At 34.4% G+C, this 16,637-nt stretch overlaps 1 protein-coding gene across 1 annotated transcript; it reads left to right on the plus strand.

Moving 5' to 3' along the window:
• Positions 1 to 10,277: 10,277 nt before the first annotated feature.
• Positions 10,278 to 15,778, plus strand: LOC127834610 (uncharacterized). Its single transcript, XM_052360620.1, has 5 exons — positions 10,278 to 10,694; positions 12,886 to 12,933; positions 13,438 to 13,484; positions 14,168 to 14,212; positions 14,918 to 15,778. Exons 1-5 carry the CDS (start codon positions 10,313 to 10,315, stop codon positions 15,575 to 15,577), a joined length of 1,182 nt encoding a protein of 393 aa, XP_052216580.1. The 5' UTR covers positions 10,278 to 10,312; the 3' UTR covers positions 15,578 to 15,778.
• The last annotated feature ends 859 nt before the right edge of the window (positions 15,779 to 16,637 follow it).

The raw sequence follows: 16,637 nt of genomic DNA on the forward strand, positions 1-16,637 counted from the left end.
AAACAGCCAAATTGGCTTTACTCAGCTATAACAATTGAACTTGACAATTTTGTTTGCTGCACAAACCTCTAGGAAATTGTGGTCCAAATAGCCAATTTTATGTATTTCAAATGCTGTAACTCCAACATACTGGAGTTATTTGACTTGTAAAGAAACATTTTCTTAAAGTTTTGTGAAGATCTGATGAAAACAATGCAACTGTTGGAGTGGAAACGTAAGCGACATGGTCTTTTTCAGACCGTTCAAATGCTTGAGCCACTAACAAAGAGGTACAATAAAAAATGAACCAATTTTTATAGACCTATAATTCCACTATGTGGAATGGCAAGACTAATAATACTAATAATTATTCTGTTTTCGCAAATCATTCAATTCATGGCAAGATTTAACAAGAGCACCGCATAACGGGTGCCACGCTCGGCTGCGAAAGCTTGTCAGAATTTTTTTTGTTTTAGAGGTCATAGTGACCTTGACCTTTGACCTAGTGACCCAAAAATGGGTGTGGCGTGTAGAACTCATCAAGGTGCATCTACAATTGAAATTTCAAAGTTGTAGGTGGAAGCACTTTGATTTTAGAGGCAATGTTAAGGTTTGAGCATGACGCCGGCGGACGACACGACACAACGAGCTGGCTATGACAACAGCCTCGCTAAAAATCAGTAGTTGGACCAACCAAGTCCAAATTATTATGTTATTACCAGAGATCAAGAAAATGTTACAAGCCTGTTTTTATGAAACTCAAACTAGCCAGCCCTGTTAAGAATTTTTCAGTGCACTGCCTGGGAATTTGTTCTTATTTCTATCACTTCTTGGTAACTATTTATGAAATGAAATATATTGTCAACAAATTAAACCATCAAGACATTTTTATTAGTAAGTAATTCTCTTAAAACAATTATCTTTACATTAATCTTTTTTTTGCAAATATTAATGTTGATCCACTGATATATGCACCTCTAGCCACATCTGATACATGAAGATTTCTGTTTTCAATTTACCCTACTTCCTGGATGACTCACGTGTGTCACAAGACCAGGTTTTAAGATGCAATTAACACATCTAAGTGCTATAAGGATGCTCTTCTGTTGTCTGTTTTATTACACTTGAATAACCATTTTTTTAAAACCCCATACTCATTAAAATGAATCTTGCAGAGACCAGAGTCTTTTAATTCCCAATTCAGCCTCCTAGGATTGTAAAAGCAAAAGTGTAAGGTTTGCTAGAATTTAAAATATTTGTGTCAATGTCATATTTAAAGAGTTGCTTAGAGATTCCCTGGATTAAGCAAGATTTAAGAGGTCCACACAGTTCTTTTTCAAAAGAACCCTATACATTTGTGTTTGTTTATCTTTCTCCAGAATATATCTGTCATTTACTTTGCTATCCAAACCCTCTGATTGGTGACCAAGTTTTGTTATCATACTTCATAAGTATAAATGAAAATTTACATTCATAAAAAGAGTAAAAAAAATCAACCGGTGAACATGTTTATTGGTTTACTTAAGCTTGATTGGTCATTGTCGGCCCAGGTACTACATACATGTAACCTGAATACTCGTAAGTTTACTTATATGTACCCCGGGTACGGTAAATAAACTTAACGTATTCGGTAAATATTAGACTGTACCCAAGTTGTATTCCCTCCCAAAATACGATGTCAGAAAATGCGCTACCAATTACAGTTAAACGAAATTGATTATCTTAAACAAACTTCTCTTTTAAAAAAACTGCATCAACATGCTTTTTGAGTATAAGTTTTGATAATATAGAAGCCAATTAACAGAAAATTGACATAAATGTGAACACAATTATTTTTTCAAAGCCGACAACGACCGATTTAGCGTAAAATTCCTGGGTACGCTTTAGTATATTTACCGTACTCGGGGTACATGTAAGTGTACTTAAGAGTACCCGAAGTACATGTAAGTAGTACCCGAGCCGACAATGACCAATGGAGCGTTACTTAAGCGATTGGGAAGCTAGGGAACCCACCAGATTGGATATCAAAAGATAGACTAATATGGTTATTTAAGGCTACGTTATGTTTCTTGTTGATATACTGATTGACCTGAGGGCTCGTTGACAAATAGCCATTCATTAATTGATTACTGCTAGGATTACATGTAACTGTTAATAATTGTCGCCAAAATGAAAATTTCTTTGATAATAAATTCACCAAATTTAATGGATGTTCTGCTTTCTATAAAGAGTTCAAAAGGCCATAGCATTTAAAAAACATATATCCATATGCCAGATGTCCTGATCTTGAAGGAAAAATCCTGCTATTGGGGCATTTGTCCGCGCATCCCCATATGAGACACTTTGTCCCGACATTTGTAAAAATTGACATACCTTCCATTAATTTACAAAAAAAATGTTCAGCTAAAACTAACCATCACTAATCCATTAATTGCTCAATTTTACAACCCACTGCTAATAGTGTTGTTTTTGACATATTATCAGTGATTTTTCTGCGAATTATTTTTTTATCAGGCATTCACAACATGGTGTTTTAATGATAGGGGTTTATTTGTTGTCGATAGATGTGTCATACATGTACTGAAAAAAAGCCAAATTCCGCATTATCAAGTAAAAAAAACTGTGTATGATATCACCCAGGGCCCTCAATCCATTTTAGGGGAAGCGGGTCGCTACCCTCATGAAGGAGAATTTTCGCGGCGTTTCCCTTTTTGGGGGATTTTTTTACTTACTCTCTCTCATTATTACATCTGTACATGTTTGCACTATATTCATTTCTTTTTTCATAATTAAATATGTTTGACAAGATTAAATTGAAATAGAATTGAGATATAATAATCATGAGACACATCTTTCTATAAAAAAAAAAATCTTTTCAGGTGAGATATAATAATCATGATACTAACTGCGGCTGCAGATTTGATAGATTGAGGGCCCTGTCACCTCAGTTAAAAAAATGTCAAAAACACTGATTTAAAAAAATCAAACAAACTGAATGCTGACTGTTACACATCAATGTTCCACATAAATTTTGTTTCCTTTTCAACTGATTTTCAGAATGTTCGAACATATTGCATCAATCTAAATTTAGAGTAAATTAACAATTGGTTGAATAATAACATTGCTCGAAGCGTTCACATCACGTTACATGAGTTCCACATGTTCATTTGGAATACAGTGTCTTGATTGGATATCTAATTTACGTATAAGCCACATTTCCCTTTATGGAATCACACGCATGCACATGTTTGCTTACTTCCGGAAAAATTCAGAATCGTTTGTGTTCATGAAATTGTTAAACACATTTATCATAGATATTGGCCTGAAATATAAAGTTTTTGTAAGAAATATACCAAATAATTACTAACGTAAAGGTGAAATTATTGATCAGTTTAGGTGTCTCGGCAGGACAATCCCGCTTTTTGGTAAAATGTCACAACAATTTTTATGGAATATTTAACAAGTTTTTATATCGGCAAATTTTCTTTTGAGCAACATTGACAGGGGTCTCACTAGGATTTTAAAATAGGGGTCTTTGGACTCCTAACTTGGAAATGGAAAAAAATAGGAGTTACATGAAATATTGCACACATCTTCAAATTTTCAGAAAAAAACTCTACTTAAATAAAAAATTATATAATACAATAATACATAATATACTTGTTGGTTTCATTATTAAACTAGAGCTTTGTCACAGACGTGACGTATATCCCACATGCTGCATTAACACAGAATATTTTGCATGCTGTTTTAACAAAACAATAGAAGCTAATTTATGGCGATTTTTAAGAATTATTATGCAATTATCATTTATTGCCATTTTTACCTTTGAACTCTCAAGCCTTTTTCTGCCTATCTCACGGTTCCGATAGTCGAACCCATTCCCAATTCCAAATATGCTTATTTTTTCCCAATTCTAAAAAAAATCCCAATTAAAAAAAAAAAAATATTTAAAGAAGTGTCTTAAGACTTATGATTATTAAACTCTATATCTCAATGTTATTTTTTAAACAACTTAAAAATATATAACCATAATTTATGTGATTTTTATCCAAAATGGTTGGAAAAATTCCCTGCCCAAATAATGCTTTTGTCGATGAAAATTCTTCCCAATTTGGAAGATTTCGCGACTCGAAAAATCACAATTTTGCTAGGTACTTTTTCCCAAAAAAGACAGAAAAAGGCCTGAACTCTGAACTCTTTCGCATGACACGCCGTCCAATGACTGTGAACAAAATTAATATACAGGGTCATTTTATAATCTCACAATGAACGACATTGTTATGGCACGGACAAGCTCATTTATGGCCATTTTTGACCTTTGAACTCCAAGTGTTACCTTGACCTTGGAGATATTGACGTAATTCTTCGCATGACACACCTTTCAATGATTGTGAACAAATGTACAGAGTAATTTTTAAATCTCACAATGAATGACATAGTTATGGCCCGGACAAGATCATTTATGGCCATTTTTGACCTTTGAACTTAAAGTGTGACCTTGACATTGAAGATATCGACGTAATTTTGTTTTCATGACACACCGTCCAATGATTTCGAACAAATGTACCAAGTAATTTTTAAATCTCACAATGAATGACATAGTTATGGCCCGGACAAGATCATTTATGGCCATTTTTGACCTTTGAACTCAAAGTGTGACCTTGACGTTGCAGAGATCGACGTAATTCTTTTGCATGACACACCGTCCAATGATGGTGAACAAATGTGGCAAATGATTTTAAAATCTCACAATGAACGACATAGTTATGGCTAAGATAAGCTCACTTATGGCCATTTTTGACCTTTGAACTCAAAATGTGACCTTGACCTTGGAGATATCAACGTTATTCTTTCGCATGACACACCGTTCAATGATTGAGAACAAATGTGCCAAATGATTTGAAAATCTCACAATTAATGACATAGTTATGGCCCAGACAAGCTCATTTATGGCCATTTTGACCTTTGAACTCAAAGTGTGACCTTGACCTTAGAGATATCGACTTAATTCTTTCGCATGAAACACCGTCCAATGATGGTGAACAAATGTGCCAAATGATTTTAAAGTCTCAAAATAAATGACAAAGTTATGGCCAGAACAAGCTCATTTATGGGCAACTCCAACTGTGACCTTGACCTTGGAGATGTCGACGTACTTCTTTCGCATGACACACTGTCCCATGATGGTGAACAAATGTACCAAGTCATTTTAAAATCTAACGATAAATGACATAGTTATGGTCCAGGCAAACTTTCGGTTTAAAACGCACTCAGTGACCTAGTTTTTTACCCGGCATGACCCATATTCAAACTTGACCTAGACATCATCTAGATACAACTGCTGACCAAGTTTGGTGAAGATTGGATGAAATTTTCAGGACAGACAGACCGACCGACAAAGTGACTCCTATATAGCCCCCCCCCCCTAATTCTGAAATGTGTAATGTATCTGCTCTGTGTATTGTAAACCAGAATAAATAATCTTGAAATAAAACCATGTTGTTGTTTTTTTTTTGTTGCACAGAAGTGACAATCAAAGGTGCGACAGTTTCCCATTATGATTCAGACCCAATATACGGTAGTATTCACACTTATCCACCTCTATAGTATCCGTGGGACAAAACGTCCCATGCCTACCTTCACATATATCAGTGGCACGAACTGGTAGTGGCACAAAACGTCCCTCGCCAATTAATAGTATGCTAGTTGCTACACTCGATACAAGGAAATCGTACGATATATTAAGCCAATGTTAAAAGTCAATACTGACATGCACTAGATATGACATGATCTAATTACTCAATGATATTTTAAATTATTGCGTTTTCAAACTAGAAGCGCAATAATACACTATTTATTATAGTTAATCGGTTGTTATCCGAATATTTTTCGTTCGAAATGAAGGCACATTTTGTTTGCAAGAATACTATTAACATCATATTACACGTGCATTAAAACAGCACCTACACATCCATTTCGATTAAAACTGAATTATCTGTAGGATTTAGTAGACTAAGTTGATTCTATAGGATTTTTTGCAAAATATTATTTCGTTGCCCTTAAAGTTTGTTGTGAATAAAAAGTTTTAGACTACAAACAACTAAACTACATTCCCACATTTTAAGTCGACCCAAATGTATACAAACGTTTGTTTCACTAGGTTCACTCTAACAGACATCTGTATACGCATACTCTACGATATAATCCACGGAATAGTAATAAAAATGATCCGTTTCACATTTTTGTCGATCTTTTTCCTCCTTAAAAGGAAAAAAAATCTTATTTGTTTGGTGCGTTCAAGTATACCTAATCATATTATTTTTTCTTGGTATGCCATTTGCATTTTATTCAGAAAAATAAACTAAATAATTTAATTTAAAGAATAGTTAAAGTAAAACAAAAATATCGAACGGTCCCTTTATATTTTTGTCCTTCGTACACTATAATATATATAAAGTAACTAGTTTTATCATTAACAAAAACACTCATCGATGCAGCCATGTACACATGTTTCCAAGTAACGATGTTAATTACATGCAAGATATGAGGGAGGCCCTACACAGCCTACACATTCAGCATCCAAACTCTACTATCTGGTTCGCAGGAGACGTAAACCTCCGCGATATAGACTGGGAGAGCCAAAATGGCATCTTCTCAAACTAAAACAACAGTATAAATAAGAAATTCCTAATAAGAAAAAACCTTCAAGGATCGCTGTATCTCTATCATGGAGGAAAACGTACCTTCAAAAATTACATTGAGCAGATTCGACCAACCCTGGATAAACCCTGGATAAACAGGAAGGTAAAACGCCTCTGAAATAGGAAAAATGAAGCATACAGAAAAGCTAAAAACAACAGCACACCTGAGGACATAACAACACATAAGCAGCTCCAAACAGACACCCAACAGGAATGTAAAAAGGCCTACAACAACTATGTCAGAGACCTCGTCACCAGCGACTAAAATCCGAAGAAGCTTGATTCCTTTATCAACAGCAAACTGTGTGAGTGTTCCGGGATCCAAATCCTAAAAGGCAACGGCCATAGTGACCAAAGCTGAAATCCTAAACTCACATTTCAGCAGCGTCTTCACTGAAGAAGACCTAGCTAACACCCCATCAATGGACTCAGATAAATATCCGACGGTAGAACCCTTCGAAATCACTGAAAATGGTATAAGAAAGCTTCTGCTTGACATACCCCCTCAATGCGCAAGGCACAAGGACCATACGGCCTACCACCAAGATTCCTCAAGGAATTTTCCAATGAGATTGCCCCTGCAATGACCCTAGTGTTTCAAGCCTCCCTCACGCAAGATCGAGTACCCGACGTCTAGAAGCACGCTATGGTCACTCCAATATTCAAGAATGGCGATCGCACAACTCCTGCAAACTACAAGCCGATATCCCTGAGCTCCGTCTGTTGCAAGACCATGCAGCATATCATAAGGTTATGATTCACCTGGATCACCATAGTATCCTCACCGACATCCAGCATGATTTCAGGCAAAGACATCTCTACGAAAGCCAACTTGTACTAACGATACAAGACATTGCCTCGTGCTTGGACGACGGTGACCAGACTGATGCTGTGCTACTTGATAGTAGCAAAGCGTTCGACAAGTTACCCCACAAGTGACTCTTGTACTCCACAATGTAATATACCAGTCGTGATATTTTAATCAATAGAAACTAATAATTGTAAAAAAATTACGGTATTTTAGAATTTTTATTTTTTTCGTCAATCGCGGTTGACGGTCCCTTTAAGGGAAGAAGAAGAAGAACATTTTAAGTACGTCTCGCAATTACGCTTGCGAAAGAATATCGAAGATGAATTGTTGCAAAAAGTGACAAACATCCGTTTAAGATACTGGTCAGTCTTTACGTCGAATTACTTATAAAAGTACTCAGTTATACCGCTAAGCAAGTAATGGCCCATGCGAACCGAAACTTTTCATACTGCCTGCATAAATGGGTCCGATGTGGAATTTATAAAATATGTTAAGTCTATATAAAGACATGCACAATAAGCAAGATCATGTTGGTGCCCTGCAAGTATGCTCATATGAAACCAGGCAAACCATTGCATCAAGACCCGACATGGACATTTAATGAGGTGATTTGCAATGCATTGAGTTGCTCTGTACTCTATATACTGACTGTTGCAATTTATCAAATCCGTTTCGATAAGAAAAGACACCGTGTTGAACACAAAATTTTCGCTGTATTCTGTATACTAACTATTGCAATGTATCAAATCCGTTTTTGTTAAGAAAACACACACACACTTCAATCTATATTTAAGTGCATCACGATTCTTAAAAGACTAGGCTGCCGTTTACGAGCTGAATCACTAGTGAACATAGGTAACGTTTTTGTATGCAATTCAAATATACAAGCCAACACCAGTAGTAAGTTGTTGTTTTGAGTTTCGTGCAGACGGTCGTGCAAACTGCAACCCGATAATCGTTTTACGTACGGATCGAACTTTACTAAATCAACCAATAAACGTTAGACTATGTTCAATGGAAGCAGTTGAATTTAAATATTATGTCAAATCACTGTCTTGTTTACTTAAGCAAATATATTAAATTTCTTATGTAAAAACAGTATTCAGGCAAGCTCCTTACACGTTGTATCTTTATTCAGAAGAATAAAATCACGACGAGATAAGATTTAAGATTTGTTATAGTATCAAATTTACATTTGTTTACATATGCATTTCGTGCAATCATGAAGTGTTCATTGTAAATTAATGTTAATAAAAAAATCCATAATGAAATCATAATTAAGTTAACACTTCGTAGTACTTAGCAGAAACTACCATGATGAAAGCATAATTAAGTTAGCACTTCGTAGTACTTAGCAGATGATTTAATTCTATAGTTTAAAGTGGCTTCGAATTTTCCGAACAAGTATGTTATCATACACCAGCTGTTTGTCATATGAAAAAAACGAAGTGTTTACCAAACAATCGTGAGTTGAATGCTTTCCGCTTACTTTGAATGTGTATCATCAATGTGATCTAAATATAAAAACAAATAGGAAAACAAACTTGTTATTTCCGAACACTGTCAGCTGCTGAAATAATTCAGGAAGTTTATAAAACGTATACAGGATTGGTTGGTAAAATTGCAATTACATCACGCGATAATGTAAAAGCAAACTTATCGAAAATCGATTTAAACAAAAACACATCTAAGTTTACGAACATGCTCTTAGTATTTGTTTGATGACACATTTACATAGATAACGAGTAATCATTGAATCATGAACGCACGCTAATGTAACTTGAAACCCGTTAATATGAGCATTGGGACATAATGTGCTAAGGCTGAATGTTTTGAACGGCGAATGGTTAATTGTAAACTTCGAATGGAGTACAGTGCATAAAATGAATTGTTTGGCATGGTGAAAAATTGTGGTATTCGGGTATTTGAGATCAAAATGGCGACACATTTTCCTTTGAAGACAGGAGCTATTACATTGACTGCTATCAAGAACGGTAACCACACATTTCCAGTTCTTGTAAGGACATTACCTTCAGATTATGAGGTGCCAACCGAAGAAGATCTCCCCGATGATGACGATGTTCTACTGGATAAACTTGGGAACTTTAATTTAGCCCGTGTTCGAGTCCTACCATTCACCGATGAAGATGCAAGTCGTAAATACAAAGGTGAACGTTTGGTTACCACGCAAAAAAAGTTAAAAGGACAAGAGGTTTGGATTTCTGCGGAGTATAGGGGAACGCTAAAGATTTTGAAAAGTTCACAACGACCAAGGAGGTTCATTACAATAACACAGGTCTTAATTTCAACTTATGTAACTGTTAACTAACAAATTCAGTTTTAGGTTGCATATTTTTTATATCTGTGTTAGTTATATTGTATATTTAAATATTTTTACCACATGTACTTTAAAATTAAGGTTGACTAAGTAGCTTCATAAGTTTTACATATATTATTCTAGAAATTGTGATCATGTACACATTTATAGTTGCTTACGACTAACGTCAACATTGGCTGTTTTATTTTATAGGTACTAGAGAATTGCCCTAGGTTTGTAAAAGTCGGCGGTGATATGGACTCCTGTTTAAAAGGATTGAGCCCAGGTTCAGGAAAACTTGTACCAGAAAATTCTATACTCGAACTACACGGCGTTATTGAAAATGAAAATACGCCATATAAATATTTGAAATGTTCGGCTGGTGATTGTGTATTTTATTTTCGAGACGACCAGGTTGCTAATATGGTGGAAGTTGATGACCCAACGTCGTACAGCTTTCTGGGACTGAAACAAAAGAGTATTCCATTACCGCTACAAATCATGTTTGATTCAATGCCTTGGAATGATATTAGCTTAAAAGACGACGAGAAAAAATACGACGCATATGCTCTTTTTCACGGTCCATTGGAGTTGCTGCAATTTGTATGCACCGCCCAAATTATAGCATGGACGAAGGTGGAAAACGATGATCCCTCCACCAGACATCTCGCCATTATTCCAAAATCAATTCACGACACCCTAAAAGTCAGCGTCTATGAACCCACAAGTGAAAAAGACAAAAACGAATATTTGGATGAAAACTTTACAGATTATGAACAAAACACATGGATCAGGGAACATTCATTTGTTATTCCCACAAAACGAGACAAACAATTCTATATGACGTGGCTGAAACGACCGAGTCTGTACATGTCCATTCCAGGTTTGTGTTTTGAACATATTCAATAATGTACAAATTAAACAGTGAATCAATGTGTGCATAATCATGGTGCAGAATCAACTGGCTTTTCAGGGGTTTACACAATGGCTGGACACAATGTAGACACACCGTTAAGAAATTTATGTTTGCAAATAACTCATTTTATTGAAATTCATTTCCAAAAATCTTTATTGCATAAAATACAGTTTTTCTTGTAGTTTGTGTTGATGCTTAAGGTATAAGAATAAATCCTTGAATACGCCTGAAATCGTTGACACAATTTCAGGTTGCATGAAGCATTACCGTATAAATGAATGCAGTACACATAGAATTTGTGAACAAGAATACAGGCTTATTAAATAACGTAATTCTGCTTTATTACACATTGCCATAAGCAACACAAAAATCTTTATTTATTTAATGCACTAGTTGAAATTCTTAAGAAAAAATTGTTTTAAAAAAGTTATTCGAAAAAAAGCACCATTTACCGGTACCCACAAGATCTCGTCGTGATCCTGCATCCTGATAATCTGTGTAATACATTATTAAAATATAAGTAGCTCCGCTATTAATAAACAGATGGCCTTGAAACAATTAAATCTACATAAATATTGTATTCATTAAATATTTGTATGGAATATTTTTCATAAAAAATGATGTTTTTGCTAATTAATATCATAGCCACACTTGTGGAATGATCTTTTGCGACTGAGTGCAGTATACCTGACTGAATTTGAACATATTCACTACCAAAACTGTTAACGAGTCGCTTTGTATAAGTTTGTACTGGCTATAACTAGCTATCAAATTTCACGGTTTTTTTTGGTACACTATATTGCGTGCTTGTGTGCAGATTCAAAAGAAATTAAAGCACTCCCATTATGACTCTTCAAGAAACAAACACGTAAGCGTTTTGCTTATAGTAAAGACGGGTTTTCTTTTATAACACAAATGTATCATGCGAAAATGGGTTTTATGCCAAAGGCGGCTAGCGTAGCTCTAGACCAGTCTGCACATTTCAGAAGCCACACTGTCCAATATTAATTAAGTCACGCAAGGTTCCGCGTTCTCATTAGTTGACAGCGTACTTAATGACTAGTCTGTTCGGAACTACGCTTTACGCTTACGGCATAAGATCCAATTGAGCAAGACGCGTCTCATTAATGAAATTATTTTTGTAAGTTATTGCATTGTAAGTGACTTCCTTGCAGACAGACCTTATCAACAGAAATGACTTGTATTTGCGCACTAAATCGTTTAAAACCACCATATACTAAAATATTCAGAATGGTACGGGTGAAAACTAAATTTCCGTCCAATTAACGCATGTAGTTATTAAAGGAACTTATTAGTGCAAGGAAAATATGGCACACGACTTTCTGCATTTCACCTTTTTTATATATGGTTTTAAATCGTAGGCACTTTGCCGGAGATTGTGTGCTTGTTTGTCGCAGAGGTATTTTTAACTTTTATCAAATGTACAATCACGTATGTTGGTGCGCATTTAAATCGCAGAATTTTCATATAAAAAAAGTATATGGATCATACTACTTTCTGGAAATATCCCTAGAAATTATATTCCACTGGAGAGAGTTTCAATAAAAAATAGTTTTTTGACTGCTACATTCATTGAAACGTAAATATTGGAAGAAAAGTGTATATATACATGTTAAAACTGACTCCGCAATTTGGATATCGGTTCTGTGTATGTGTTGTTCTCCAAAGTAGTCATAATTCTTTTTTTAATAATCTATAATAATTAAAATACCCATCACTGTCATATTCAGTTTATTCAGTATATACATATACTTAAACTTAAATCTTGACATAGTATTAAAAGCTTGATAATTATTGGCATGGCGTATTAAAATATATTTTTGTATCAAGAGTGTTCACTGGTTTGTGTTAACACACATTATGTCCCAATGGCCATTTAACAGCACTCGAAGGCATTCATGTATATTGACTTATAGATGAGCATAACATGGGACCACTCGCACAAAAATCTTAAATTTGTTCGATCAGCAAACACAGCTGCTCTAATTAGCTAAACTCTAACACGGAATTGTTTTACATAGCATCATCAAATATATTTGAGAACTTGTATCCTTTGATCTAAATTCATGTTCAATTGGCAAATTGTGAGTGTAAATCATATTGTTTAATCACTATAGTTGAGATGTTTTGTTTACAGAATACGATCTGCCCACAGAAGACTTGACGGGCTACAGTACAGCATCACGTATGTAAATTAGTGTATTAACTGTAGAGCGATTTCAAAACAAATACACAAGTAATTTATTATTGCAGTATTTTCGGATAATATAAGAAGGAGCATTTGGCTATGTTTTTATTTGTGCTATGACGATTCGTCGTTAATGTTGCATGCGAACATGGCCTCATGTGAAGTTGCCCTGTTTTGTGTCTGTTTTTTTTTAAATACTTTTTATTTTATTTTTAGGGAGAACACATTACTATTTGTTGAAATAATCCAACTACCAGCTTTACAGTTCATTTATGTACTAATATGCTATGTGTATGAATAACTTACGTTACGGTAAGATGTAAACGCGATGACTTTTTTATGACTTTATGTCTTTCATCGCCATTATTCTATGCATATAATAAAACACAACATACCTTTGTGAATCACGGTTGTTGATAACTCTGGAAACCATTTAAGTAAGTAAACCCGATCCATATAATGTGACTGTACCGATAAAGGTTGGCTTGTTTTATTTCACAGCACCTATTGCAAAGCCCTCCACTGATGGCGCCTTTGCAAAAGGAGTGGTAAGGGCATAACTTTTACACAAATTGCTAAAAAATAAATTAAATAAATATAATGCTGCTGTTTTATACAGAGTTTTTGTGCGAATAACCTGTGATGTTTTAAGACAATACATAATCAATGATATTTTTTTAATTATCTCTAAATCTAAAAGTCTCTAAATTTATCTTTGACTTGTTCTGTTTTGCAAAGCTTGTTTAAGGCTCCGAATGTTAACGACAATGGACATTTTTTGTTTTTCAATTGATCATTAGCGATAAAGCTATTATTAGAAATCTTATCCTGTACGCTCCATATTACGTCTTTGTCGTAATAGGTACACCGATATTGACATCATGTTAGTTTATACAAAACAAGACAATATCTGTATTTATTTGCTTTAATTGTTTTCTCTTCTTTGAATCGAACCATTAAATAATTTAAGTGTAGTTATGTTTATACTGATTTTCAGTTATTTATTTAAGTTCTACATGTCTAAAATCGCGGACACGCACAGTGTTCAATGCTCTGCATTCAGCGTTGCAAAGCGATACCTAAATTTATAGCAATATTCATATTATTTGCTGACGTATTTCCTCTACTTTATCGACACTTTGTCTTGAAATTAAGTCGCTTTAATTAAATGCAAATTTATCACATTACACCCATTACGGCTGATTATTATTGTGTGCTCTTTACTGTATAGGGACAAGCGCCAGAAGTGTATCCCAAACTACCATTATCAGTGAAGGTACGTTGTTTTAAATATTGTTTTAAATGCTCTCTTTACATTTATATATTTTACGTCTACAACAAATATCGATTGTTTCTTTGCACACTCCGTTTGCATTAACTATGCATTAGTGATTTGCACTTTATTACAAAAACAACTGTCAATACTTACGTACTTCCGTAATTTGATATTCGTTGTGTATTCAAATCGCTCCGAGGTCGCCTCAAAACTTATACTAGTATTCAACAATGCAATTTAAATGCCAAAGATTGCCCGTAATATCTTATTGCTGATACATCTATAACTGAAAAATAAACGTTATTCGTATGGTGACATGATTGTGAAAGGTTTATACAATGTATTTACTTAAATGGTTTTCTTTTTAAGTGGTTCATGTCACCAACGGTTCCGATGCATTACGTTTTTTGCTATATTTTTAATTCTTACAATCTATACAGAGGTCACTATAATAAACAAGTTTCTTGCTTGCAAAAACTTAATTTCATAAAACGTTGTGTTAAATGTTAATAAAAAATAGTACACAATGTGCAAATATCATTGTCGAAGATTGTTATTGGAGTGAATTGACATCTGTAGTGTGAATCAAAGGTTTGTTAACGGATAAAACAACGAATACAATACTATGTAGTTGGTTAACCAGCACCCTTAAATCAAAATAAAGTATTATGTTAATGTACATTTTGTTTATACTACATGTTGTAGAAAAAAGACACTAATTGGAAACACAAATTGGAAGAAAAGGCTAAACTTGGTTTCGATAAACTTCATAAAGAAATGCTAAACGTTTGGGGAAAAAAGATCAAAGAAACGGCAAACGAAATACTGGACAGTGGCGGTAAACAATTACACCGTTTATTTAAATCAAAGAGTCAAGGAAGCAATGAAACGGAGACAGAAAAAGAATATTCCGCACAAGCAAATTTAAAGCCTCCATCAAGTCCGCCTATCATACCACCAAAACCATCACAACGACTAAAACATTCACAATTAATGAAGGACCGACCACTTCCACCACCACCATCTGAACCTTTGGCGCCTTTGTACAAGACAGAAAATAAAAAAAGTCCACTTTTCAAAATCTACGAATCCAGGAAGACCCAATATGGAGTAATGGAATCAGCAGGTGGTTGGCAACTCAACAAGGACTTCTACAGTTTTACTGCATTCGATGTACACGAATGCATGAAATTCTGTTTTCCCGACAATCCACAAGTTGCGGATACCTGCTTGACGGAGAAACTGGACGGAGAGTTTTTCAAGACATGTGATTTAGAGAAATTTGGTAAAGATGTCGGTCTAACTGGAATTCATTCAATAAAATTCACACAAATCGTCAAACAAGGATGGCGACCCAAATTTTGAATAAGGAGGCAACTGTTTGTGAAGTCTGTACCAACATGTCGGCTTTCGTTTTGCGTAATGCTTCCATTCCGTAGGCTATAAAGTTTCACGTTGTCTATTTGGTCTCCGAAACGGACACTTCATAGTGTGCCGTTCATGCATATATATGTTACTCGCTAACGAGCTTCAAATTGTAGATGTGTCACATAAACGTAATGAAAACTTGGCATATAAATCAATGCATAATCATGTTGCTGCAAAGGTCCGTCAAGCTCGCACATTTTTATTTATTTATTGAAATAAGACATAAGTTATATGTTCTCTATTAATTAATGCATTTTATATTAAGGGTAATAAATAATTACAAATATCAAATACAACGCTGTGGTTCTTGTACTACTAACTTTTTCTTAAAATCTTATAATAAGAAATTGATTTTTATTCTTTTAATACAGAAATAAACTGCACAATTAAATAATACTATGTAAATGGGCTCTACACAAGAAAAAAACAAAACAAGTGTTATAATTAAAAACACGGAAGAGATAGTTCTAGTTTTAGTTCTTGAATTGTGCAAAACAATTAAAAGGGATAATAGCTCTTTATATAAATTAAGAAAAGATATATAGTATTTTTACCATGCTATTCCTCTAATAGCCGTTAATTTCAATTGATTGATTATTATTTGAATCCATCGAGTAATTAAATATTTGCGCCAGAAAATAACGTTGTGTATTTCTTCAAATTTAATTGAAGCAAAAGTGAATTATTTAAAACTACTTCAAAAACAGACATGGTTCTTGTTCCTCGCACTGGCTTTAAATGTCCTTTATCAAATATGATTTTTTTATTTATACTAGCCTAAATATTGTTTATTTGACCATGCAACATTTACAACGGGACATACCTTGCAAGTACCGACGAGATAGTTATGGTGTATAAACTTTGCGTCTTCTTTTTAAGCAAACCATCATTATATGATGGTTCATTATAATACCATCTATAGCAACATATGTGTTCTCCACATAATAAACGGTCAATACAAAAAGGGCATAGCTCTAAATCTACTGATAATGAGTTG

This window comes from Dreissena polymorpha, chromosome 6 (genome assembly GCF_020536995.1).
Source record: "Dreissena polymorpha isolate Duluth1 chromosome 6, UMN_Dpol_1.0, whole genome shotgun sequence".
In the NCBI taxonomy this organism is placed as follows: domain Eukaryota; kingdom Metazoa; phylum Mollusca; class Bivalvia; order Myida; family Dreissenidae; genus Dreissena; species Dreissena polymorpha.